Below are 25,479 nucleotides of genomic sequence, written 5' to 3'. Positions count from 1 at the left end.
AGGACCTTTGGACAACATCTGCCACGTTGACGTTCAAAGGAACATGCCAACTTTTTAGGAAATACAATTATTCGCCTCCCTCCTCAGAGCCAGACAGGAAGATAAATCCTCGTCTCTCCTCTGTGCTGCATTCGGGAGCTGAGACCCACAGGGACCAGCTGACTGCTAGTTTGCTAAACAATTCAATAAAAAAATTAATTAATGAAAAGGTATTTTCCAAAAAGTTTTAAGTCCAGGTCTTTCAATTTTTATTTGCTGAAATAATTTGGCAACAGTACAGATATGCGACACTGATATAATTACCTGAAGAAGGTATGGTGTTCCACGCAGACCTTCCACAGCCTCTTGGCAGCACGGTGATTTGGAAGCTTGAAACCAATTGTGCTTTCAAACTGCTCAAACTGAAACAGACACAGAAGACAGTCGGATTTACTAAAGAGGCTCCGCCCCCCCTCATTTTCAATAATTACAAATGTTTATAATGGCTGTTGTCACCATTATATAACATAAACATGTCCCAAATTTCCTCAAATCTCGTTATTCTCCACCTGGTGCTTGTATTATTTTACAAATACTAACTAAATGATAGATGGCAGCTCAGTAATTCTGCTTTGTGACAGCACAGACATCATAGTTTCTGATCTTTAGATAGAAGTTTCAGGGGGAAACAGTGCACAAGACTTGGAACATCTTCCATGAATGAATGTACGTGATAAATTACACACAAAAATCCTGCTATTTAAAATCTGATGGTCCTTGTTCAGCGTTTAGAACCACCACTGTTCTCACCTCGCCTGGACGAATTTTAATGTAAAAGTTGTTCCTCTTGTAGGAGATCTTGAGGATTTTGGGCCATGCGAACCTGTTGATCCGCAGCCTGTCTCTGTAGATGAGGAGGCCACTTGCACAAACTCCCAACATGATCTCCACACCCTCGGAGTCCTGAGAACAAGACACATCAGAAGATGACTCAACACACACGGCAGACAGAAAGAGTAAACGGTGGTGTAAAGGAACCACAATGTTCGCAGTGCAACTGGGGGGTTACTACTGTACTGCAAAAAAAAAAAAAAAAAAGGAAAGAAATCCACAGAGTGTAAACCACTTCTCTTGTATTTTGTGTTCTGAACAGAAAACTTCCATAAAGTCTAGAGGATCTACATGTGTGGGAGGTGTTCAGGAGCCAGGGCAGCAGGAGGAAGTCCATTTGAACAGTTTCTGAGGGTAAAGCAGGCAGGTGGAGAGTGGATTCAGGCATGTCTTCTCTATGCAAGTGATGTTGACTAATGACTCGGAGGGCACTGAGTGGCAAAAGCAACAGTGAAGTCTTGAAGGAAAAGTGGATGAAGCATGAAGTTAAAATCTTTACTGCACAAAGCACGAGATGAGCAGGAAACTAACGTTGAGAGAGGGAAGTGCTGATCCAAAGCGGGAACAGTCAATCTCAAGTATCCAGGATGGTGAAATGACATCTTTGTATTTGTAACCATGCAAGTAGAAATCTCACTCACACACACACACGCACACACACGCGCACACACACACACACACACACACACACACACACACACAGGTAAGCACATGGAATGCAGCCTCTTACCTCTCCCTCAGCTGGAGCCAAGCTTTCATAGCGACTCCCTACCAACTTTGCATTTAATGAGAGAGGAGAGAAGACAAGAGAGGGATGCTGGTCTGACACACAGGGATTTTTATTATATATATCAACACTAAATCCAACGCTAGGCACTGATGTTTGATCAAGGCGGCTTCGTCATCCCTTCCGTTCTGATTTCGTTGAAGGCAATATCCTCTCCATCACTCACATTTTTACATTCAAAGCACTTTTTTAATAACTCTTTAATATCTATAGATTGATGGCTCTACTTGTCCTTTACAATAGCAGCTGTTGTCTCTCTCTCTTTACTCTGCGTTTTATTGTACCTTTCAGTCTCATCTAGCTGACATATCTCAAAGGGAAAGAAAATCATACAAGCCAGACTGGCCTTCAGACAACCCCCCACCCCCACCCCATCCCTGCAACCTTCCCCTCCTAGCAAGCAGTGGCATAATGACAGTCAACCAGCAGTGCAGCAGTGGCATGTTAAACAAGGCATCACTATGGCAGCCATGATGTTTCTGAAGCAGTGGTTTTGTGGAAGCAAGCGTCACTACTGATCACGGGAGTGGAATGGTCTTGCTTAAAGAGAGTACAGAAGATGTCAATCATTACCTGCACATTTCTTAATCAATCTTGGAGCAATGCAGCATTGCAGGAGCCATTAGTGACATTTTAGTCATTCTTTGTAAAATATGCTTACTTAAATCGAACATTAGGGACGCACTGATCCAATACTTGGTATCAACCCAACACTGGGCCCAATCGCGAAATATAAACAAACATAATCCAAACCGATCCATCAGCCAGAGTTGCTGGCACAAGGGAACATTGAACCACGCGGCGTGAAGAGCTGGAGGATACAGGGGTGACGTGTCCAGTGTTGTGTACCTGACTCGGGCTGCGTGTTTTTATTTCCGTCAAACCAGTGTGAGTGAATTTGAATTGAATTCTCCAATCTACAGCTGTCATCAACTTTTTGTGTACTGATAAATTTAAAAAAAAGGATTTGACTTTGGTTAAGTTTGACTTGAGACCAAGAATTGTAGAAATGTGTATGGTCCTTAACACTTAGGTCAACTTTGACCGTGGCGTTTTAACTCGATGTTAAGTCGTGTATTCTTCGGATTTCGACGGATGCAGACCACTTCAAGACATAGTGAAAACGGCAGCTATAATCAACACCTCTTTCGAGCAATGGCCAACAAAACTGAGCCGACTCAATATGAGGCCTCACAGTGGTTCACCAGTTGATAATAGTCCACCGAAAATGTTTGACAGAGAAAGATCCAGCAAAATATTCAGTCCAAAGGACATCATGTCATCCATACACATATACAATTATGTGTATTCTGTCTTAACTCCACTTGTATGTTGACAAAAATAGCAACAGCACACATTTTGACTGACACCTTATTTTAGCCAACAGGAGCTTCAATGTCCCGTCCACAGACGATGATCATCACAGCGCCAGGCTCCACCCCTCTTGTTCGAATTCTGACACAACTGTGCAGATTACTGGCTCCCAAACCAATAAAATCCAGAAAACAATCAATGAGCCCTTGCACTGCAGGATTTTTTTTATACGAAAATAATGAAACAGACGTCATTGCTATCTCTAAATAACCCCGTATTACCGCCTAACTGAATAATGACTTGTTACCTTTGCATGGTGAAGATCCACACCATACATGGACAGTTTCTTTGCATTTTCCAAGAAGTGCATTTCAGCCTCGGCCGGTGTCATCCCCCTGATGGAACAGAACACAACATATCAGGCACACAGGGAGCAGTGCAGCGAAGGCAGGTTTGATGTTCACTGATCAAAGTAAATATGCACCACTGAAGAAATGGGAATTATTCAAACAAGACCTAAAAGAGGCATAATTCAGTTTCATTGCATAAAAGCTTCTGCGACATGCACGCATTTTGATGCTAATGGTTGTTTTTATGAGTGTTTTTAGCTTATGCTCCACGGAGTGCCATGAGTGCATCCATTTTTAGCATCAATGGCCTTAAGAGGGAACCTAATCCTGGTACTGTCGATGTCTCGCTCCACCCTCTGAGCAAAACAACGCCGAATCACATCATATACTCATTGTAATACAGGGTTGAATGGAAAACCCAGACAAAAGAAGCCACTTCCATTTACAAGAAGACAATTTAAATGTTTAGGAAACGTATTGTTTTTCCTGAACAGATTATAGTTTAGGACTGCCAACATTCACTCAGGTAGCAATCGTTGCAAAGTCCAGCGCAAATAGTCTCACCTACAGTTTTACTTCTCACCTTAAAATGCCTCTAAAACACTTCCAAGCGCTCCTAGCTTGTCATCTTGGCATTTTCAGCTGGGAAAAAAAACACTTTAGCGGACGGAGTCCCTTCAAGAAGTAATCATGCGACTAACTTGTAAGTCTTGTGGAGTTCCATGACCTTCTCCTCAAGCTCTTTGGTCTGGTTGGGTGAGAAGCGTAATTCGCTGATGTAGTCGCTGCCCAGTTCTTCTGGGTCGTAGTCTCCCAGTTCAGACTGCACAGTGTAGGAGCCCAGCACCGTGTGGGTAGCGAAAGAGCAGGGAAGACGACCTGAAACCACATCGTCTCTCAGTTGCAGGCACAGGTAGTACCTAAGACACGAAGAGGGACAAGAGAGAATGAGTTGTTTCTGTTATCGAATACAGCATTTTCTAGATCGTCTCTCTCATTTCTTCCTGTAATCTTTTTTTTGAATCAATTTCCTTTTGAAACTCAATTTGTAGGCATTAAAACTCCATCAAAGTAAAACTCAAGTTCACTTCAGGACTGACATACAGTATAGTCATTAGAGAAAAGTAATCTGGAATAGCGGCTACTTCACCTTGTGATATCCTCAGTCAGCTGGGATGGGTCTGGCGGGTAAAACTTTACGTTGAAAGCAAAGTTCCATGGACCAGCTGACACGGAGGAAGAATATTTTACGCTATGTTATCATCATAACGTCATTATCAAAGGCATAATTTTGCAAAAAAAAAAAAGCCAACCCCTCCCCCCTAAAAAAAACCCACACATCTTCATGAGATTAATGTACTTACTCCTGATCTGCTTCTTCAGCTCTTTGGTGGGATCCAGCCAATTCTACGGTACAAAACCACAGAAGAAAAGCAGTAATTACATATTTTAATGACTGGCAAGCAAATTGCTCATGACCCAAGTAAAGTGGGACTTTTTCCAGTCTCCATGAAATCGAATTATAAATTGCCACTGTGAAGCAGTTCAGCATATCCCAGTATTTTTTACATTGTGCTCCAACTTCATCTACTGATACAATTTGATAACATTAATCTTAATATTTTTACTAGAAATGTGCCCAGTTATTCACGCACTCTATAATGTTATTCATAACATTCAAAATTTCTTGTTACCTTCTGGTTTTCTACATCTCTGTATGTGATGCCAAAGTAGTCCTTCTCCAGTAGATTGAGGTGGTCACATATTTTATCAAAGAGTACTTGGCCCTTGGCTCGTTTCTGTGGAGGAAACAAACAAACAGTCAATGGACAGGACACCACAGCTCGGATCAAGCAACTTTTGTAACACTGCAGGGGATTTTCCATCTGCGTCTCATGTTTTCTTCATGTCAGCATCGAGGGCTGTTAAATCCTAGACATTCTTAAAGGAATACCTGAAATTGCCGGAAGAATTGTATTCGTGTGCTGATCACGAAAGGCCAGAAATGTGCATTTAAAGCTCAGCTTGATTAAAAAGTATTCAATCCTGCAAAGATGCTCTGCTCCACAGCAGGCGGTTGGTTTGGTTGACACTCAAAATGGCGGACAGGTTGCTTTGACTTTAGAGCTGGAGTAGATGCCCTTGTTTCGATCCGACTGTCTGTTGAGGCGGGTATAAATGATGAATGAACGGATTAAAAAAAGCTGAAATACGATCTGTAGCTCCAACGGGGCAGCAAAAGAAATGGATCATTTGTCAAGACCGAGACTGGTAAATGAGTTGGGAGCTCTGAGTGCAGGCAGCATTGAGAGGAGTTAATTGTTTGCATATGAAAAGCCGAAATAATTTCCTCCATCTTGAGATAATTAAATAAAAATTACTCTGTCAAAACGCAGTTTTGCAGAACAGAAACATTTAATTAATTTTTGGCAATTATAAAACCAGCATGATGATGCAGCACATTATACCAGTATACATTATACCGCTTGGACTAATGTTATAATACAGCTGCACAAGACCAAGTAGACAAGAGTGGATCGATTCCACTATAAAAAGCATAAATACACCTTGAAATTCATGAGCCCAATGTGAACATCAGCTATATGAGGGCTTAACGGACATCGATGGTGGATCTCTAATGGAGTGCCGGATGTCGTCAGCTGGAGCTTAGTCATCCACCCACTGGAGGAGGCTGACCAGCTCAGAAGGGATATTTTAAGGCCGGAGCTGTCAAAGCACAGCCACCTCCTGCCTGCACAGAGCCAAAGCCAGCTCTACACGTCTGGATATGCAGATAAACCTCTGCCATGGCTTATTATAGCAGCAGGAGTCATTAAATGCAAATGCATCTAGAGTCTAGTGACACCCACATCCAGGCAGAGTATTGCATTATTCCTCCATGATGTAAGGACTCCTAAATACCTGACAGTACAGGCTCATGCGGTGTACCTGTGAGCATCCTCGGCATGAGAACTCTGTATTGTATGTGCGTGATTTTAAAAGAGCCGAAAGGTGGAAGAGTTAATCCTACGAGTGCATCACTGAGGGTATTAGCAGGCTTGTCAGACTACTGCTGCCACGTGGAGACAGTGGCTTCTCAACGCAGCTCTGGCTTTACTGCCTTCACACACAAAACGTTGTCAACTGAAACCACCTTTCAAGCCTAGTCAAATATTTGCAAAACAGACAACAATCTCGAAATGGACAAAAGCATTTGCAGATAACTAAACTGGCTACTCTTGTTTGCATCATACCTTCGCTGAGGTTGTTAGAGACTGCGTGAAAGTCATTACAAATTTAACATGAGAGAGGAAAGTTGGTCAATTCAAAGATGGAGGAAAGCGTGAGGCTGATGCATTGTCATGAAAGGCAGAGGAGGGATAAAGATGTGCATCTAGGATTTTATGAAAATAGGAGTCATTCACAGTATCTAGACAGTGAGATGTGGTTATCACTGAGACTTAAACACCCTCTGAAGTGAAGTAGAGGGGGTTCAGCAGGTTTGTCTCACTGAAGATGATAAGAAACCATTAGTGAGACCATTTTTTTCCCCACAGGAGGAAATTGGAAAGCCGTAAGGTCAGGGGGATAAAAATGTCAAATCTTGACATTATAAACTGGTTTCAAAGGGGATTGGGAGGAGGAGAGCACTCCTTCACAATTATCTGAGGATCCTTTGACCTCAATTGTTTCACTGTGTGTAACACCACTCTAGCATTTCGGTTGTGGTACTGCTATCCGACACAGCTACGCCACATCAGCTGTGACCTGCCGCAGCCTTTAATAGAAGTTAAGTTAAAACTTACGTTTTTGTTTAAAATTCTCATTGTGCTGCTAATTCATTTTTGTCAGAGCATGAGCACATTTATCAGCTTTAAATGAACAGAACGCTGGAATCAACTTCTAGTGACTGACCCTCATTTCCAGACTGATGTCCTTAAAACCCTTCCAAGTGCCACAGTCGGACAAGGACACTGATTTCGGCGCTCCTATTACACGGTCAGAGCCCCTCATCTCACAAACACCACCCAAACACTCAGCTAATCCCTCTATCCAAACCCCTGGTGGAGCAGAATCTGCTCGAAGGGGATTTGAGGAGGTGAGTCTATGACCCTGCACGCTACATCCACACAACAAAAAGTTCAAAAAGCTCAAAAGTTTACAGATTCAACTTTCTTTGGGTTGTAGTCTTCAAGTCATCTGGGAGACTTGATTGATATAGCCTTGTCTGACCCATCTCCAGTGTGACTCTTCCAAGGAGGAAAGTACTTACTCTCAATGGCCCTCCAGGACTGATCAATTATATTCAGGGACAGGGGGATATATGCAGACATGGTGCATTTGAGTTTCGAGCGAAAGGCTGTGTATTGTTTTAGAAATGATTGATTTTACAGGGGAAGTGGGACACAAATTAAGTCACTTGCCACTCTGCCAATTTCTGTCTTTTTTAATTAGTTTTTTCATTCCTTGTTGTGCATCTTATTATTTATCCCTCTGAGACATTGCTGCATACATTTTTTTTTTCCAGCTCTGTTAGCACAGGACTAATACTACCTGGGAATCTGTAGAAAATTGTAATAATTTTGATTAAAAGGCTGTCATTTGTATAACATAAATGGTGATGGCGGCCTCTACTGGTACATCAAAATGAAAACGAAAGGGACTTAAAGAAAGACATCCGCTTCCACAGCCTCCCCTCACCCGCCAGGTCTCACCTCCACATTGAGCGTGAAGTCAGAGCCGTCCAGCAGCGTGACTTTGCATTGCATGATCTTCACCTTCTTCACTCCTCTCAAGGGAGACCTGGACAGACGACTGGTGGACGACCTCTGGGACTCCTGGTCCTCTTCCTGTTGCTCCTGAAAGGTCAAAAAATAAGTCTGATTTAAAAATGACAAGAACTTGTTCACCTTTTTGGTTAAACAGGTCAACAAATAGCATACCATGGTTTAAGAAAACAACCGGATGCATGTACAACATCCTGAAAGGTGGGTGTCCTGTGAAAAGCGACACCGGTGATGATACTTGCACGATGCCGATGCCTCGATAAGCGTGTTCACTACCATAATTATGATTCACATCTTCTTGGCACAACACAAACTGCTGATGGCGGTAGCAGACCACCTCTCTGAACTTGACGCAGAAATGTTTAGGGACAGTTTCATCAATGAAAGCATCAGGTTCTGATATACAGAGACGACGCTAATCATAGTACAGCAGGAAGAAACAACACCTCAGTAAATACAGTCATTTGGTGTTGTATTGATACTTAAAACTTGTTTTTTTAAATAATACAAACTAAAAAAGAAACGAAATCTCTGTTTGGATCAACTTCACTCTGCTGAGACGTAGAGATGTTTGATATCTTTTTATGGATTTCAAGGATTTTGTCTCCAGGTGTTGATACAGGTGAGCAACAGACAGTCATTGCATGCGACACTGCAGTAACAACGAAGCCCTGGATACTGTATAGATCAATAAAACCATTCAGATTGCAAATGTAGCATTTATAGACTGAATGAATCATAAATACCCTCTGCTCATTATTTCCTTAACCAACTGCCTCCACTGCCCTACATTTCACTCACTTAATGTCTTTGACAAAACTACCAATTCTGTCACATGTCAACCAACTAAAAATAGGGACTGGGACCCTGAGTGAGTATAATCAGGTCCCACTGAGCTTGGAGGTGTGCTGCCATTTTGTCTTAAATAGGGAAAATCCAATTTTCCACCTCGCTGAAAACAAAGCCCTTCCTGAGCGATTTCATTTCAAAAAGAAGTCATGGGCAAAGAGACATTTTTTCCTTTTTTATTCACAAAATGGAGAAATGCTCTCATATTACATCACTCTGCTGCATCAATCACACTGTCCATGCCTACTGCAGCTTGTAGTTCTCATGCTGGATATGGACAAATTTAATACATACTAGTGTCAACATAACTCTGATTTAAGCTAGAATTTTCAGCAGATACCAAGTGTTTTAGATGATCTATGACAAATAATAACAGGCACTGCAAATGAATGAAATCCTATGAGGGAGACTGCAAAAGGAGGCCACTTCATGCATATGTGCACCCTGCTGGTGCGCGTGTCTCACAAGAAAGTCTGACAGTGTCGTATCAGAGTGCTGTGATTTCTCTCAGCCTTGTTCCTGCCAATTCACACAGCTCCGACAAGCCCGGAGCTTCATTTATCTTCCTCAGTGTCGCACCACGGTGGACATCCTGCGTAGTTAAAAGCATTTTAAGAGGTGGTGGTAAAGATGTGCTAAACGGGCAGCTTAGGTGATGCAGGGGAGGGAGTTCAACAAGCAAACACTGAATTTAAGGAAACACCAGGACCTTATTCTACTGGGCAGTATCTATTAATGGTAGGAGGGACCTCTAGATACAATAATAATATACAGTTTCTCATGACAATCTGTAAATTTTCAATAAACTAGACAGGAATACTTCCTTCAGCTCATCTACAGAATTACAATCATTAGGAGGTGAGGTACAGCCTCCATCACACGGCCGGCACACTGACACAAGCAAACATTTACAATCACATTAAATCTTAATGCAATTCAGAGTCGCCAGAGTTGCCTAAAATGCTGCAGCAGTGAGCCGTCGGAGGAAACCCATGCCGACAAAGCCTGCTGATTAGGACCACTGCACCATTGTGTCCCTTCAGCTTTGAGCGAATATCTGATAAATCAGGGTCGAGATATGAAAACCATTTGTCAGCACAGTGACATATAACAGCCTCGTGGTTTTCGCCTACCCTGTGCAGCTTTGTCAATTAGGATTAAAATATTTTGCGCCATAATTTTCTGACTTTACGTAACATTCTTCATTCGTCACCTTACCCTGCTGCTGCTGCTCTCTCATTAAATCCCATTATGAGTCAAACACCCAACATCCACCCTTTATTTTTCCTCATCATAACAAAAGCCAAACTGCAAGGTCAGTGGGGTTGTGAGCCCCAGCAGGTTCAAACTGTGATTATGTGCTCCAACACATGCCATAACATAAGAAGGAAAAGCATCCACTCCTAGTCTGCATATCTCCATTTGACATTTTGACTCTTTAAATTGGCTGCTGAATGAAATCTTGCAGTTTGAACTTAATCCACTGTTGCACTTCTACTACGCTCTCAGATAGGACGGGGAGCTACTCGCCCCGAGAATGTCACATAAAACTAATGAGACAGGACAGCTCAGAGCTGATCCGCACCCTAATACGGTGTGAGAAACAACCTTTGGATAGAAAAATAATCCAAACCCCTCTTTTGGACTTTTTGCTCTACAAACTAAAGTGAAGTAATGTTGTGAAAAATAAATAAAAACCCCAGACAAATGCTCTCCAGTCTGGGGGGGCTGTGAGGAATCTGAATGAGCATAAAGAATGCGTTTTGGATGAAACAGCGCAGGGAATTATGTCAATCGTAACATATTTATGACTCACTTCAACCAATAAATGTATGTTTTTTTATTTAACAGGGAGAACCGACAGTCATTGTCATTCAGCTAAAGGGCTAAATTTCATCTGTAGGCTCACTGCAGGGAACTCTGAAGAATGATGGTATAAAATGTTAAAACTCGACCCCGCAGTACATTTAAAATGACATCATCTAACTACAATGAATAAACATAACATCGTAAAACATCACATGGCAGGAAAAAAAAAAAAAAAAGACCATTCGCCAAGAACTTCTGTGGCTAACGGTCACGATTGGTTACATTCCAGCCGTGACTTCACTCGTGATATAAACTCATGCGAGCAGACGTTGTTGGCTATTTTGTGAAAAAGAAGCCACCTGCAGTTGAACTGTCCAATGGCGCTTGAGATAATGGAGATTCAATCATAACAATGATAAGATAGAGAGCCCAGACAATTGTTTGGGACACACAACTTCATAGTCAACATCACCAGAGAAATCTAATCTCATTGACATTTGCTTCACTGCCCTAACTCCAAGATCTTCTTCCACAAACCGCTAAAAGCCATGACCACCTACGTCAGAAGTTAACTCATTCTACCCAGCGCTGATCAGGTTTACTCGTCCATGAATCCATCTGATGTTCAGGAGTAAATTACCATTGAGGACACAGATTATGTTCCATACAAAGGCACAATTCATTCGGGAGAGGGTCCAGTGTGCTATGTTTTGTCAAACCTAAATGAACAGGAATTACACCTACCCCTCCTAAATAAACCCCTGAGGCATATTTTACAAGGATGGCAAAAATGAAACGATATGCTCAAAGTTAGATCGGCTCAGTGATAACTCCATAAGAACAGCCCACGTGCTCCTTTTACAGGCTCATTCCACACACGGGGAGGAAACGTGTGGTTGTGAGGAGGCTGACCTGTTCTTTCCTGGCCGGTGTGCTGTGTCCGACGGCAGCGGGAAGCTGCTCCGGCTGGTTCTGAGGCGAGGTGGGTTCGGCTGCTGCTTTAGCTTTCCCCTTCTCCGTCTCCTTGTTCTCCTGCTGCTGCTTGGCCTCTGAGTCTGCGCCTGATTCAGTTGTCATGGTAAATTATGCTGTAGAGGAAGAAAGAGGAGAGTAAGAGGGAGAAACCTCGATGAGTCAGCTGACTTGTTATGAATTGATCTTGTGTGGTGTTACAGTTCTGTGTGAATATGAAGCTCCATGCAAACGTACAGATGTAGATGATGTTGGGCAGCAGTGACATGAAGGAAAGTGTTTTGAGTGGTGCAACACTTTCACATCTACAATATCTGCATTCGCACTTATCATGCAAGGTGGGCCACCAGACATGACACTCTCAGCCCCTGGCAGAAATAATGATGACATAAATGCACATGAGATGATTTCATGGATGGAACTTCGTTGTATCCTTGTACAGTGGCAATAAAGCTTCTTATCTTATCTTTAATTCAAAAAAAAAAAAATACAACTGAGACAAGTACACAAGAAGATGGCAGATTCCATAACCGTTATTTTCCAATAAAATATAAACGCACAAAATGTGAAATTTGCTATTTCTCCACTGTGGAGTGCTACTTTTCTCTATATTCCATACCGTTGTTCAGACATGGTATGAATTTCACAGATTGTACCCTTAGACTGAGATCTGTCCTTTGTGACAGTTTATAGACTGAACAATTACCTGTTTATAAAAATAAATAAATAAATAAAAATCAGAGCATTTTTCTCAGTTTAGCTCTTAACTGACTGAATCCAGCTTTTCTGCTGAAAATTGATAGAAAACCCTCCACCGTGCCCAAACAGTGGCGGTGAATATCTTCCATAGCATGACCTTCTCCGGCAGTGAGTAGCAGAATACCAGTGACAGATGCGGTCCCAAGGGTCTAAAAATCGGGTAATGGAAGGAAACATCTAATGGCCAGTTTTGCCAAACAAAGATGACAGGGCAGATCCCACTGGGGGCCACTATTCTAAGTGTACCCACAGGCTCTGACATTGGGTTGTAGAAGTTTGGAGGGCGTGCGTGCGTGTGTGTGTAGCACACTGGGCCTCTGCTACAGAGACAGGGGTTTGTAGTCTGGATGCCTGTCATTCTGCTGCTGGCCTCCTTCTCCCTGAGCTCTATTTATAGGGTCCTGTTTACTCCGGGGTGAGAGGATCTCTTGACTTCTAGCCGAGGCTAGGGGACACCAGTCTCTGCATCAACAAAGCCGACACTGTGGGCTGAGGTGATCCCCCAAAAACAGTGAATGAGAAGCTACCACAAAAGAGTGTTGTGGCTGATGGAAACATCAAGAAACCCACTAGGTATTGATTATTCACATGCCACAAGCCAGAATAAGCTTTTAGAGGGTTCAAGATAATTTACAATAAGTCAGTCCCAGTCAGAAAGCCTACATTTACAGACTGTTTTAAGGAGCACTAAATTTGACCCACATGCCTAATTCCACATGTCCTGCTGTGGCAGCCACATTGCAGGATTATTAACAGCTGGAGTCCATAATGCCTCTGTGGTGCTTTGTTCTTCTTACATGCATTAACAAACACATTACATCCATTCCTTTGAGCTGAACACAAACGCTCCATGAGTTTGAGTCTTCGTACGTTGACCCCAAGAGATACAACATTTTATATTTCAGAATACTACACTTCTTAAAGAGGAAATTGCTTTTTTAATAAGCAGTGAATTTGAATCCCTTTGTAATGACTTCCAATAAGATTGCAATAAAATTAAAAAAAAAAGCCAAATGAAGCTCAGCCACGTAACAAAAAACACTTGAGAATGCAGAGTGAGTGTTTCAAGGGATCACACTTCTGTTGACTTTAAGCAGCAGTAAATGTGGACTGGGAAATGAAATAAAACACTTGGGAAGTTGTTTTTCTTTTTGACTGCGTGTCTGCACATTCGCAGATGTCAAGAGGTCTCTGGAACCTGCTGATCAAATTCTTTCAAGACATTCAAGCTCGGTAACTTCAGGTGCTATAAAAAGGCGTGTAGATTATGAAATCTAGATTTACAGGCCTGAGCAGCAGCGATGTAATTAGAGTGATAAAGTCACAAGATCCAAATTCCAACTCTGCCTTTAGAACTTTTCTGAGGAAATGCAAGAAATTCTGAAAGGCCAGTGAGGCGAACCAACCCAGAATTGTGTCATGTGTGGCAGAGTTGAGCTCAGTGATCAGCTGACAGTCGATGGGTAACACACAGCTAACCTTCGCTTCTCTTAACCCCCTATGAAACAGGAACTATAGTCGGGTGGGAGGAAAGGAACATCTTAGCACCATAGAAATAAGGAAGAATACGTTCAGTCACTAGTGACAGGCGCTCTTCACAGGGCCACACAACAGCCCACACAGTACCCTAGTGTGTGGCCCTCACAGTGGACTGGAACATACATTATGCATTCAGAAAGCTGTATTCACAACTCATTTGCTGCCCTGGATTTCTGCTAGTATACAGAAGCAGATGACGATTGCACCAACATAGCTTTATCAAAAGGAGTTGAACTTCAAACCAAGTCGTTTTATACAAATACTGCGTGACATTCTCAAACATATGTTCCGCTGCGTTGCTGCTAATTGATACTCAACTTCTCTTATCAAGACAGATTTGCATTGGCAGGTTTTTACAGGGAAAATCTTCTGGCGCAAAGGAAGTCTCGCATATGTTTATGGCATTAGCTCCAACTGTTTATTCGCTATTAATAAAAGAAGAACTCAGCATGAACAATGATATGCCATCATGACTGGAAGTACTGCAGAGGAAGGGAAGACACTCAGACCTCATAAACAGACAATAAAAAACACAACAGAAAAAGGAACACCGTGTATCGACGATTCACCAAAAACAGCCACTGTGTCTGGTAACACTTCACTTGAAGCCAAATCTAAACTACAAATAAATGCTGTCTGGCAATAATGTCGTTGTAACTGTAGGCCTATGTAGTAGTCAGCAAATACAACAGCTCCTCTCATAACCCACAATCGGAGGCTGAAGGTAAAACCCGAGATGTGCCAATCAATTGGCTGCTGATCGGAATCCGCTGGTGTTCGGCTTCTTCCGCCCTGACGGGAGACCAGACTATCACACTCAGAACATCCATCATTATTTACAGGCACAGAGAGAAAGACTGTGTCATGTTCACAGTGATGAAGACAGTAGCACTGCAGCTAGCTGCACACTAGCATGTCTTGCGCCTGACCTTTGTAAATCACCACTTCACCCTATGTAGCTGTTCTGGTTGTTTCTCCACCACATCGCCCACTGGGGTGCAGCAGGGATGATCAGCTGCTTCCTCCATCACATGTGGGATTGTCTGCTACATGTTCTCACCAGGAGGACATAGCGCATGGGAAGCTCACGGCTCCCAACAGTCCACCCCCCTCCAACAGGCACCCTGACTAACCACAGGAGGTGCTAGGGCAGCCACCAGGACAGACACCCTCAACCGGCTTCAGGTGTGTCTGTGCAGATGCTCAACCAAGCTGGAGCATCGGAGGGAACTGAACTATCTGTGCCAGTGTTGGTGGATAAAGCGACACTACACTACCTTGGTGAGAAATACATCCAGTTTGAAGATGCTAAGTGGAAAACCTGTTAAAATCAGATTCAGTCAATTCCCTATGTCACTAAATGTCTACAGAAACACTCTACAAGTTCCGTTTAGCTTTTAAAATATTGCTGTTATTCAGAGTAGTCAAATCAGAAGATGTATGTGGTTGACTAATCCCACTGTTCGCTGCAGCTTCAGAGTGGAGTGTAAAATGAGGATATTTCTGGCTCAGCCATCACGTTCAAAACAGCAAAGCCAGTGCTCAGCCACACAGAATGTCCCCAATGATGTCATCGCCTGTCAGAGCAATCAGTGATCAGATGTAACCTGATGCGAAGCCGTTGGCGTCGCTGTGTCTCCAGCTTTAGTGATCGTGACTTCAAGGGTGGGGCAAGCGGAATCAATCCACTCGAGTGTCGCCCTGCAGAGACGAACAATCCTCAGGGGAACAATTGTGCCACTTTCTCAGCGCTCATTTCCCTCGTTTATTGTTTCCAATATAAAAATACCCTTCACCTAATCAAACCTCCTGTCAGAAAACCAATTAAATCAGAAATCAAATTACATCCAGATGAGACCCCTTGTTGCAGTAGATATTCATGCCCAAGCTAAGAGCTCTGCACATGTTTAGCAGTGAGAAGCAGCATTACATAATTGAACAGTGAGTCAGCTGACACGGTGGGTGTGTACGCAATCGCAATTTTAAGGTCCATTTGTAATTGTAATGCACACTGTTGGAAATTGGCCTGCACATGGAAAGAGATACACACACACACACACACACACACACACACACACACACACACACACACAAGCAAGAACTGCCATCTGTGCTGAGTGCCATTGGCCGGAGTAAATCACTGCTGGGCTCGTCCCTTTCACCCCTGGCCTCCCCCCAATACCCAAACCCCCCCCCCCCCCCCCCCCTCCCCCGAGTGGTGCTTGTTGAGGTTACATAGAGGGGAATTGCTGGCATTTTTTTTTTTTTTTTAAAAAACACGTGACAGCCAATCCCGAGCCAGCAGGTCATATACGCTGAGCCCCCTCTCATAGCTGCGGGCTGTCAGCTGTCACACACAAACCCCTTTACTGTAACAGGAGACCACATCGCTGGTCGGACAACTTCAACGAGACACTTACGAGGGGTTGCATATCTCTAGAGTACGTTGACTTACAAGCAAACAAACAGCGACAACATTAATGATAGCTTTTTACATCAATGTGGTGTTTCGTTGCAGGAAACCCAGAAGCTTCAGTAGTAAAACTCCACTAATCACTCACTGACATTTTAGTCAGTTAAGTCCCAAAACTTCACAACGCAGTACCGGCATATATCGGAGAATCCTGGTCACTGGATGCTTTCAAAAGAAAGCTTGACCTTTACCTTTGTACTTTAACCTTGACCTAGCTTGCACCTGCCTGCTGTTGCATCTGGAATGCACTCTTTAATGCAATTTTATTGTTTTGTTTTTTTTTTATACTTTTTTTTAATTGTAATTCTATTTGAATTTCCATCTCATGAGATGCGTTCAAATTTTATTCTTTTCAATATTCTCTTTTAACATGATTTAATGTTCTGCTCTCTTTGTTTGAAAGCACTGTATGAAAGGCGCAATATAAATAACGCTTATTCTTATTTTCATGATACATATGTGACTTGTACGTGACTATAACGCCACAACAGAAGTCTGTACTACTTATAAATGACGTGACACTTTAAAAAATAAAATACAACACTACATTTTGTTGATTGTTTTAGAGCAGTCTAGTTATATTTTTTTGAAACAATTGTTCTAACAAAATATACCCATCATTTACTGGCTTCAATGTATTTAATGTGAGGATTCACTGTCTTAAATGATAGCACAGTAAATTTAACATACTGAGGTTTTGTTGTGGAAAACAAACAAAAGATTTGGAAGACCTTAAACTTTGCTATGCGGGATGTTTTTCTCCACTGAACCACTTTGCCATTTATAGGCAAAATGATGATTTAAATAGTCCATAAAATCATCACCAGGTTAATTACTCATGAGTGAGACCTTCTAAGCAGCTCTAGAATATTACAAATCTCCAAACTATTTTACAAATATCGTCTCCAGCATGTTGAGTAAGACGTTCTACAAGTGGAAAATGTTCCTCAATAACACTTAACAACCTACTGCTTAGCACTATGCAGTCCTGCCTTTAATAACGCCAGACATTCAAACAACCCAGATCTGTGTTCCACTTTACTGGCGTCATCCAGAGTTGCTCTGATACAACAGCAGCACAAGTGGAGACGGATCTTGAAATGCAAGACAAGTATTTCATTTATAGAGCCTGCAAGGACATCCAACCACTCCATTAAAAACACGCCGATGTTCCAACCAAGGGATAAACATCGATGACTCATCGTTAGATTCCAAGATGATGCTTTTTGTTGTTTTTATCATTAGTTGAGCTAAAGTCACGTGACGTAGGCCAACATGACCGTGTCTGTCATATATAGACGGGCTCATAACAAGTGAACTGAAACACTACTTGCACGTTTTTAAATCAAAAGCTGTATCAGATGCTTTTTCCATCCAGCTATTAGTCCCGACTTGCCCAAATTCATTCAGACCCTCTGAATTTTTCTAACTGAATCTGCACCTCCACAGCAGTTATCTAGCTGGATGCTGCAAGCCTTTAGCTGAGGGCACCATAAACCCAGTCAACCCTATGTTTACATTCATAGCATTACTGTCTCCTGCAATAAGCTGTTCAGGGATATAGTGTACAGACCATCTAAGTTATTGTATCCCAGCTTGACTACATGAGCTGCATCTCCATTTCCATTAGCGCATTTTAATTTGCAGGTTGTAGTATCCTAATAAACTGTTGTAACATAAACTCTTGCTCTAAAGTTCCACTTACACTTCCTGGTTCCAGTGAGCCAAATCTGATTTTTGCTCATTTGTCACAGATGGCACATATATTATAACTGTGTAAGTATGTAAACTGGACATGAATGAATGAATTTAATGGTATTATTTTGACAGGCACAACAAAAGTAGCAAAAGTGAAACAGAAGCATGCGGGTTGTTTCAAGTGTCAAGCAAGTGTAAACACGGGTATCGGATGTGGGTCACCTTAAGGGTGCATTCACACTTGGGCCTGGTTGCCTTCTACCACGGTTCTACCCTTCATCAATGCAATCTCTGGAGTGACGTGTTCGCTGGAGTTAGTAGCTCTCAATCCAGCTGTTTAGAGGATTAGACGTAAATCTTTGTGGCTTGATGAAGAGCTAATGGCTCCTTAAATGGTGACTGAGAAGGGTCAGTAGGATTAAACATGTTAGGAGATTAGCTATAATCAGTTAATGTAGCTGTGACTTGATTACCAATCGTGTCTACAGAAGAAAATAACATTTCGGTCAATTTTTTTTTGGGGGGGGTGGTGGTGGTGGTGGTCACATCAGAAGTCATCTGAAAATATTCTAGTCATAACCTGGCAACTCCCAATCATGAGAAATAAGTTTGTTTTCTGCTGAGGCATGGTCTATCCTAGCAGTACACACAGGTTGAAAAAAATCCTCATTAAAAAAAAAATCCTTCTTTTACATACAAAAAACAATCAAAGAGCTGCTCCAGATGTGTCTCTGTGGCACTAACAGAAAGTTTACAGTGACATGATAATGTGTTTGGGGTGTGTCCCGAACCAAATCACAGCTCTAAGGAGAGAGGGTGCGCTCCACCATGATTTAGGGCTTCAGAAAATAACGGTGTCATGATGTCTACCTGTCCGGCTACAATTCTGCAACAGATTTCAAGTTGGATCTTAACCCTCCTACATGACTTATGCGGCTTTCTCAACAAACTAAACTGGAATAAACAAACAAACAACTAAAGTAAGTGCACTAAAATAAGACTAAGCCTGCAATCAATCTAAATGAATAAACCAAACAAGCATCGCAAATGTTACCACCATTCAATGCAAATGCCACAGCCGCTTACTGTGCATTTTAATTAAATTGTCAAGTCAGACTCCGGCCATTGCGATCCCTGCCAGCAAGGATGAGAGGATGCTAAAAGAGGATCCAGATCGTGTCATCCTGCCCCTAACCACGCCTACCGCACTGCAGATCACAAACACCCAACTATACCGTCCCAACCGGTGAGAATCAAGCAATTTGAATCCGAAGCCTTCCATAAATGTCGCCATCTCTTTACTTTTGTTAAGGAATGTCGCCGTACCTACTGCTGTTTACGTAAAAGGCGTTGAATTAAGCTGGGGGGGGGGAGCATGTTTATAATGTTGTTTCCACCCATTTCCTCCCTCAAATCTACAACACGCTGGCTCACCTTAAGTACTGTTTCTGACCACCACCACCCCTTCAAAAAAATTTAAAAAAAAATGTCAAAAAATCCTCCAAAATTGGACTTTTAGCTTTGAGGACACCAACCGATGCAGCCCATTCAGCAAAAACAACACGTCGCCAACGTTACGCACCGAAAGGTTACGATGCAAAAAAGAGAAGAAACACCCAAACCGTGGAGTCACGTTTCCCTACACGGCTACACTCGACTTTTCCGGCCGAGTGGACACAACAGAAGTGTGTTTTTAATGCAAATTTTCTGTCATCGGTCGCGGGGGTTGTAGTCACACCGACCCCAAATCTGCCATAAGCGAGAGGACGACATAGATAACCGTAGAAAACTGAGAGGTGTGCCGAGACCGCCCGGGTGACACAAAACAGGAGATAAAGTCAACAAAGGAGATGTTTATTACCAGGTAAACCGTCCTCGTTCAGCTGGTTATGCGAGTTGCATTCGTAGTGGGCTCCTGTTTCCTGACAGCGGTGCTACTCTGCTGCAGTTCCCCTCTCCGCCAGCCTATCACGCTCCACTATGCAGCTGAGAGTAGAATTGTGGGATATCAAGACAGCCGGGCCATTATTGTAGCCTCACACACACACACACACACACACACACACACTCACACACACACACACACACACACACACACACACACACACACACACACACACACACACACTGCAATGAATGGCACGAGGTTTCTGGTTTTACAGAAGGGGAGAAAGGCATTGAAAGTAATCTCTGCTCAGAAGGAAATGTAATTAGATGAAAGTGAATCTGTGCTGGAATGTGGGCTACATTACTCAAGAACTGTATCAAGTGGTCTTTTAAGGTACTTGGTCTTCAGTAGCACTTTCAATTTGATGCCGCTTTCTATAAATCAGGGGCCACGAAATGAACTGAAATCGCAGCGTGATGTATAATAATTTCAAATCACTATATATATATATATGTTTTTAAATAAAATAATATGGGGCTTCAGATACGTCCTGCCTATGTCTAAGATTCTACAGACTAACGAAAACATCTTCGCTCCATACGGATCCCGACGAAAACCGCACCATAATCATATTAAAAGATTAACTTAAAATGAGAATAATGATTTAAAAATTCCCTTTAATCTTGCAAACCAGTCAGAATAATCACAACCAGATATGCATATTTTTCAAACTGTTCATCAAAAAAAAAAAAAAATTTATTTAGAAGCTGCAGTTCATCATTTTCCCCTATAAATGGGGTTAAAGGCTAAGAAACAAGTCATTTTGCTGTGGTGCTCAAAACAACTCGTCCCCTGTTGCACAGTTGCAGCAGTGAGGTCGTCTCAGGCGACAGTGCAAGCTCATGTAAACAGATGTTCTTGACCGTCTAATTCAATTGTGTGCATTAAAAGTTTATTGGATATTGGGGGGGGGGGGGGGGGGATCTTTGAAGATCCCTGTGTACAACCGGGCCTCTCTTGGCTGCTAAGGCAATCTTGCTTTCTTTCCTGATGCTTGGGTCCACTCCAGTGATTCATCCATTTGACGGTCACCTGCTCTTAACCGTGCTACTTGTGTTTCAAGGGGGAGTATTAAACTTTTTGCATGACAACACTGATCTGGCACACTCGTTTAACTGCATGAGTGAACGATATAAAATACTAAGAAATAGGTGGACTTCAACCAGCTGTGACATAGTCAACACAGATAGAACAGAATATTGAGCCATTTTGCTGCATGAATTGTTCTTTAACTCCTTTCTGATATTCTACACAACATGCTAAATTTCCCTACATTGAGGATCTGAATACTTTCTGCATTACTGAGCTGAATGTTGAGCAAAAGTCAACTGCTGCGGCTAAATTTAAAACAGACGTTCTGACCATACGCACCGTCTGTGGAGCTCTAAGAGGTATTTCTGCCCATTGAAATCCTAATCCAACATGTTTGAGAGCGAGCCGGTACCGACAGACACATGTGCAGTCCTCCTCTACGTGCATACATGTGGTCGTACGCGCACAAATACAGACATAAAAGCAAGTTTTTAATTAGTGTCTGGGTTGTTCCCTCTGGGGATTTGTGGGCTTTGCGTCCCGCCTCCCAGAGGGAACTTGACCCAAGTAGGTCAAACATTTGACTTTTATTTCACTTAATTGCTTACATGCTTTCGTAGTATACTCCACTGCATGTCAACACTGTATGGCACACACGCACACAGTTATGCACACTGGCGCTTTGGAGAATTTTCTGCTCAAGTTGAACATGAATTCCCTAGATAGCGACACAGCTGCCATGCTTTGCTGATATTAGAGGGTGAAAGTAATAACACACACAGCGCAGTTCTTGCGTAGAGCAGCCAGAGAGATGGCTTCTTCCTCAGCCCCCAGCTAAATGTAGCACAGCTCATAAAACAAGCACAACGACAACAACAACAGCGTAACAATATCACAGCACAATCGGAGGTGATTCAGGTATTTCATACTAAACGGTTTAAACTCCTATTAAACAGCAGTAAAGAGGTTCAGCGTAGCTTGACAATAGATGTAACAACATTTTCCTGTAACCGTCAGTGCAGGCAGAGGAGATAATAACCCAAGAAGGCTGTCAAAGGGATAATTTTTTCACGGTAATGTTTTGCAAAGTGCTGCAATAACACAGTGTTATGCTGTCATCCTGACCATGATGTGATACCTCCATTAATCATAAAAGGTCCGACTTCAACAAAAAGAGCTCGCCTTTGAGGACCATTACAGGGAAGAGGTTTCGATGCAACCATCAAGGACTAAACGTCCACACAGTAATTCTTCCCATTTCTCCAGAGTCAGGTTTCACTTCCTCCTAAGTACCAAAAAGGACAGACGGTATTGTTAGTGATAAAAGTTGTTTCCAGGCCCAGAATTTGCATGTACACGTCGACAGCGCAGCATCCTAAAGGACACAACAAGCAGAATGTTCTCTGCTCAAGCCACAACAGGCATCTACATTTAGAGCAGGTGGCGTGTATGGCCACAGTATTGCCATAAACCAAATGAATGTCACAGAGATTTGCTCATTGGTGCTGCTCCGGCAAGTGGGTGGTGCTGCAATGCAGTAAACAGTCTGAAATTGGAAATGATAGGTTACATAGTAGCTGGTCTCCAGAGGAAATACCCACGGTTATACGAACACACATGGTTGAAAGCATCGCATTGCATGGCAGCTTACATGTCTGAATCCTCATTTGGTTACTATGGTTACAGTTGGAAGTGGTAAATTAAATTATGGGTCCTTCCCATGTAGTTGTGCCACCAAGTCGTTATTGAGCCAACTTTGAAATCACTGAGGTGGAGGGGGTGGAGGTTGGAGGGGTTCATATGGTTTCACATGAACCAACATCGCGACGTGTACCTTTTGACTCCTTCATCAGGGCCCAACGATATACGTTTTGGGTACTTTACTCTCTATAACAATCACAAAAAATGTGATTTATGAAGCAAAATGATACCAAACACTACATTTACAGGTTTACTACGAATATTAGTGACATCATTCACCTGTGGGGTGATGTACAATTCATATTTGAACCATTATCAGTACTGGTACAGCTACCAGGAAGTCTACATCAATACCCACCCGTACTTTTTTTTTTTTTTTTCCTGTAACCACTTATCGTTTTCTATCATCACAAAAAATGTGATTTCAGGTAGAAAAAAGTAGTTAAAAGTCTCACTTTCAGGTGTACTGCTGATGTTAGTACATCAAATACAATAAACACTTCAGCTTGGACCAGCACCGTTTCCTCAGGTTAGATGTTTTGTTATGGCCAACTTTGCATTTCACTTTACAAGTGGTTATGGGATTTATCCTCTATTACATCACCCCGTGCCAGAATTCGGCCAGTGCCCTTCGAAGTATCAAAGTCGGTGCCCTACCCTAAATAACCTGGATTGCATACACCTACCTTAAAAGGAAGGCTGTCATTATTAAGGTTTTTAACAGAAATTTTCATATTTTTTCTGTAAAAAAAACAACAACCCAAAAACATACAAAAGGAGCTTTCAGTTTTGTTTTGTTTTTATAGTTCCTTTGTTAACAAACTGCCATGCCAAATGAGTATTAAAAAAAAAAATCTATCCACCAAAAAAATATATAATTCAAAGGTATTCATTTTCTGTTTATGGTTCCGCCATCTTTTCGTCTTGTTCAGACTTCAGAGATATCTGATCGCTTCTGCTGTCCATGGCTCTCGGTCACTGTATGTATAGTGGCTTTTAGATAAGTGTGAGAGCAGATCTTTGAGTCCTCACAGCCTCCAGAACAGCCCTTGGTCAGCAGAATGATTAATACCACACAACACAGACAGCACGTGATCTCTGGACTCTACCACGCACATGTGGCTGCTTAAGTCTTCACTTTTTTCTTTTTCTGCTGTGCACAGATACTCAGTTCCTGTTCAGCTCCTCTGCTGGGTTTTCTCACAAAGCCCCACCTTGAACTTGATTAGCCATGAATTCAGTGTCTTTTCACAGTTTTTATAAGTATTTCAGCAATGTGAAGTCAACGTCCCAGAAGCTTTTCATGTCAGTCACAGGTGAATGTAAGAGATGAAGGAATGAATGACCACAATCCCTGTGGTGTACGTGTACATACTCTTAAAAAAACAAAAACAAAACAAACAAAACTGTTACCTAATGAATATCATTACAGCAATCCAATTTCCGGTGCTGCGGTCAGAGCAAGCGAGCTGGCACTTCATCAATACATAATTATATCGAGGCACGTCCATTACAATGCACGGCAAATCTCCCATGTGATCCAATTTAAGAAACAAGCCCAGGCCAGACTTCTCTGCCATCCCTGGGGTCTGGTGGAAAATAATTGCTGGCCTAAAACGGTCTCTGCCCAAACACAGAATCACATTTCCATTTAGTCTCCGCCATATCCGGACAAAGAAGTCTCTGGATGATGGTTCAATCCAAAAACACCCCAAAACAAAATCCAGTCGTCAATCTTGAACATGCATTATTGGCAACCGAGGCATCATTATCGATTACTTGAGTCGATTGTGTTTTCAGTGCCATATGAAGGTTAAAAACTACCAGGTGGATTTTCACAAAACTTGGTGGAGGGGTGGTGCATGCGCTGAGGGAACACCTACTAAATTTTGAATCCCTTTTCACTCGGTTAATATCTGAGGACGGGGCTTTTAACTGACACATGTCCAAACTCTGACATCGCACACTCGACCGCTCAAGAATTTGTGTTTAGCTCTTCGCAGCTACAATTTTCCCTCTTTAAAAACATCATTTTTTGCCAGAACACAGTTAAAATGGTCTTTTTTTGATGTGCACAGTGTAACTACCTAAGCAGAAAGACTCCAGTTTTTTCTCCAGGTGCTTCAAAGTGACAAGACAAACCTTCAAATAAACTCAAATGTTACACGAGATCGGGATTTTCTGGACAGAATCTAAAAACAACCTGCTACATTTCAAAATGTTTATGCTCTGAACAAATCGTACATAGAGCTCAACTCAGCAGTTTCTCACAATAAATAAAGAGTAAAAGTTAGTAAAACAGTTCCACAGGTGTCTCGCCGCTGAGTCCTTGGAACACACAGTATGAACTAAGCAGTTAGCATTTCCCTGCCAAGCTTTAACTGCAGTTGAACCTCCGTGGTTCTGATCAGCGGTTAATTCAACTGCTCCTCTGAGGATGTGGCATTCACAAGCACTCGACACTGTTCTATTTTGGGTCATGTCACGTTTTGTTTTGTTTTTTTTAACTCGCTGTTCACCTCTGCCAAGGATGTCACGTCCTCCATGCAGTTTGTTTGTTGCAGGATTACTGAAGGCAGATTTTCACAAAA

At 42.3% G+C, this 25,479-nt stretch overlaps 1 protein-coding gene across 15 annotated transcripts in view; it reads right to left on the bottom strand.

Moving 5' to 3' along the window:
• Positions 1-25,479, bottom strand: part of epb41l3b (erythrocyte membrane protein band 4.1-like 3b) — a 48,322-nt gene that overhangs the window by 16,537 nt on the left and 6,306 nt on the right. For 10 of the 15 annotated variants that reach the window (XM_086204265.1, XM_086204270.1, XM_086204271.1 and 7 more), the window contains exons 1-11: positions 20,069-20,210; positions 11,679-11,854; positions 8,037-8,180; positions 5,016-5,120; positions 4,686-4,728; positions 4,472-4,547; positions 4,023-4,241; positions 3,279-3,366; positions 1,601-1,645; positions 790-942; positions 304-401 (exon numbers count right to left, since the gene is read on the bottom strand). In XM_086204265.1, coding sequence (XP_086060391.1) covers positions 304-401; positions 790-942; positions 1,601-1,645; positions 3,279-3,366; positions 4,023-4,241; positions 4,472-4,547; positions 4,686-4,728; positions 5,016-5,120; positions 8,037-8,180; positions 11,679-11,843 — 1,136 coding nt within the window. In that variant the 5' untranslated portion in view covers positions 11,844-11,854; positions 20,069-20,210. Of the gene's footprint in view, positions 1-303; positions 402-789; positions 943-1,600; positions 1,646-3,278; positions 3,367-4,022; positions 4,242-4,471; positions 4,548-4,685; positions 4,729-5,015; positions 5,121-8,036; positions 8,181-11,678; positions 11,855-11,975; positions 12,107-20,068; positions 20,211-25,479 lie in introns of those variants that run through there. The other 5 variants (XM_086204268.1, XM_086204275.1, XM_086204266.1 and 2 more) reach the window with 4 other exon arrangements.

The sequence above is a fragment of the Aulostomus chinensis genome, chromosome 5 (genome assembly GCF_037954235.1).
Source record: "Aulostomus chinensis isolate RoL2024-O1b breed Wild chromosome 5, RoL_Achi_v1.0, whole genome shotgun sequence".
In the NCBI taxonomy this organism is placed as follows: domain Eukaryota; kingdom Metazoa; phylum Chordata; class Actinopteri; order Syngnathiformes; family Aulostomidae; genus Aulostomus; species Aulostomus chinensis.
This window is presented reverse-complemented; position numbering and strand designations above follow the sequence as displayed.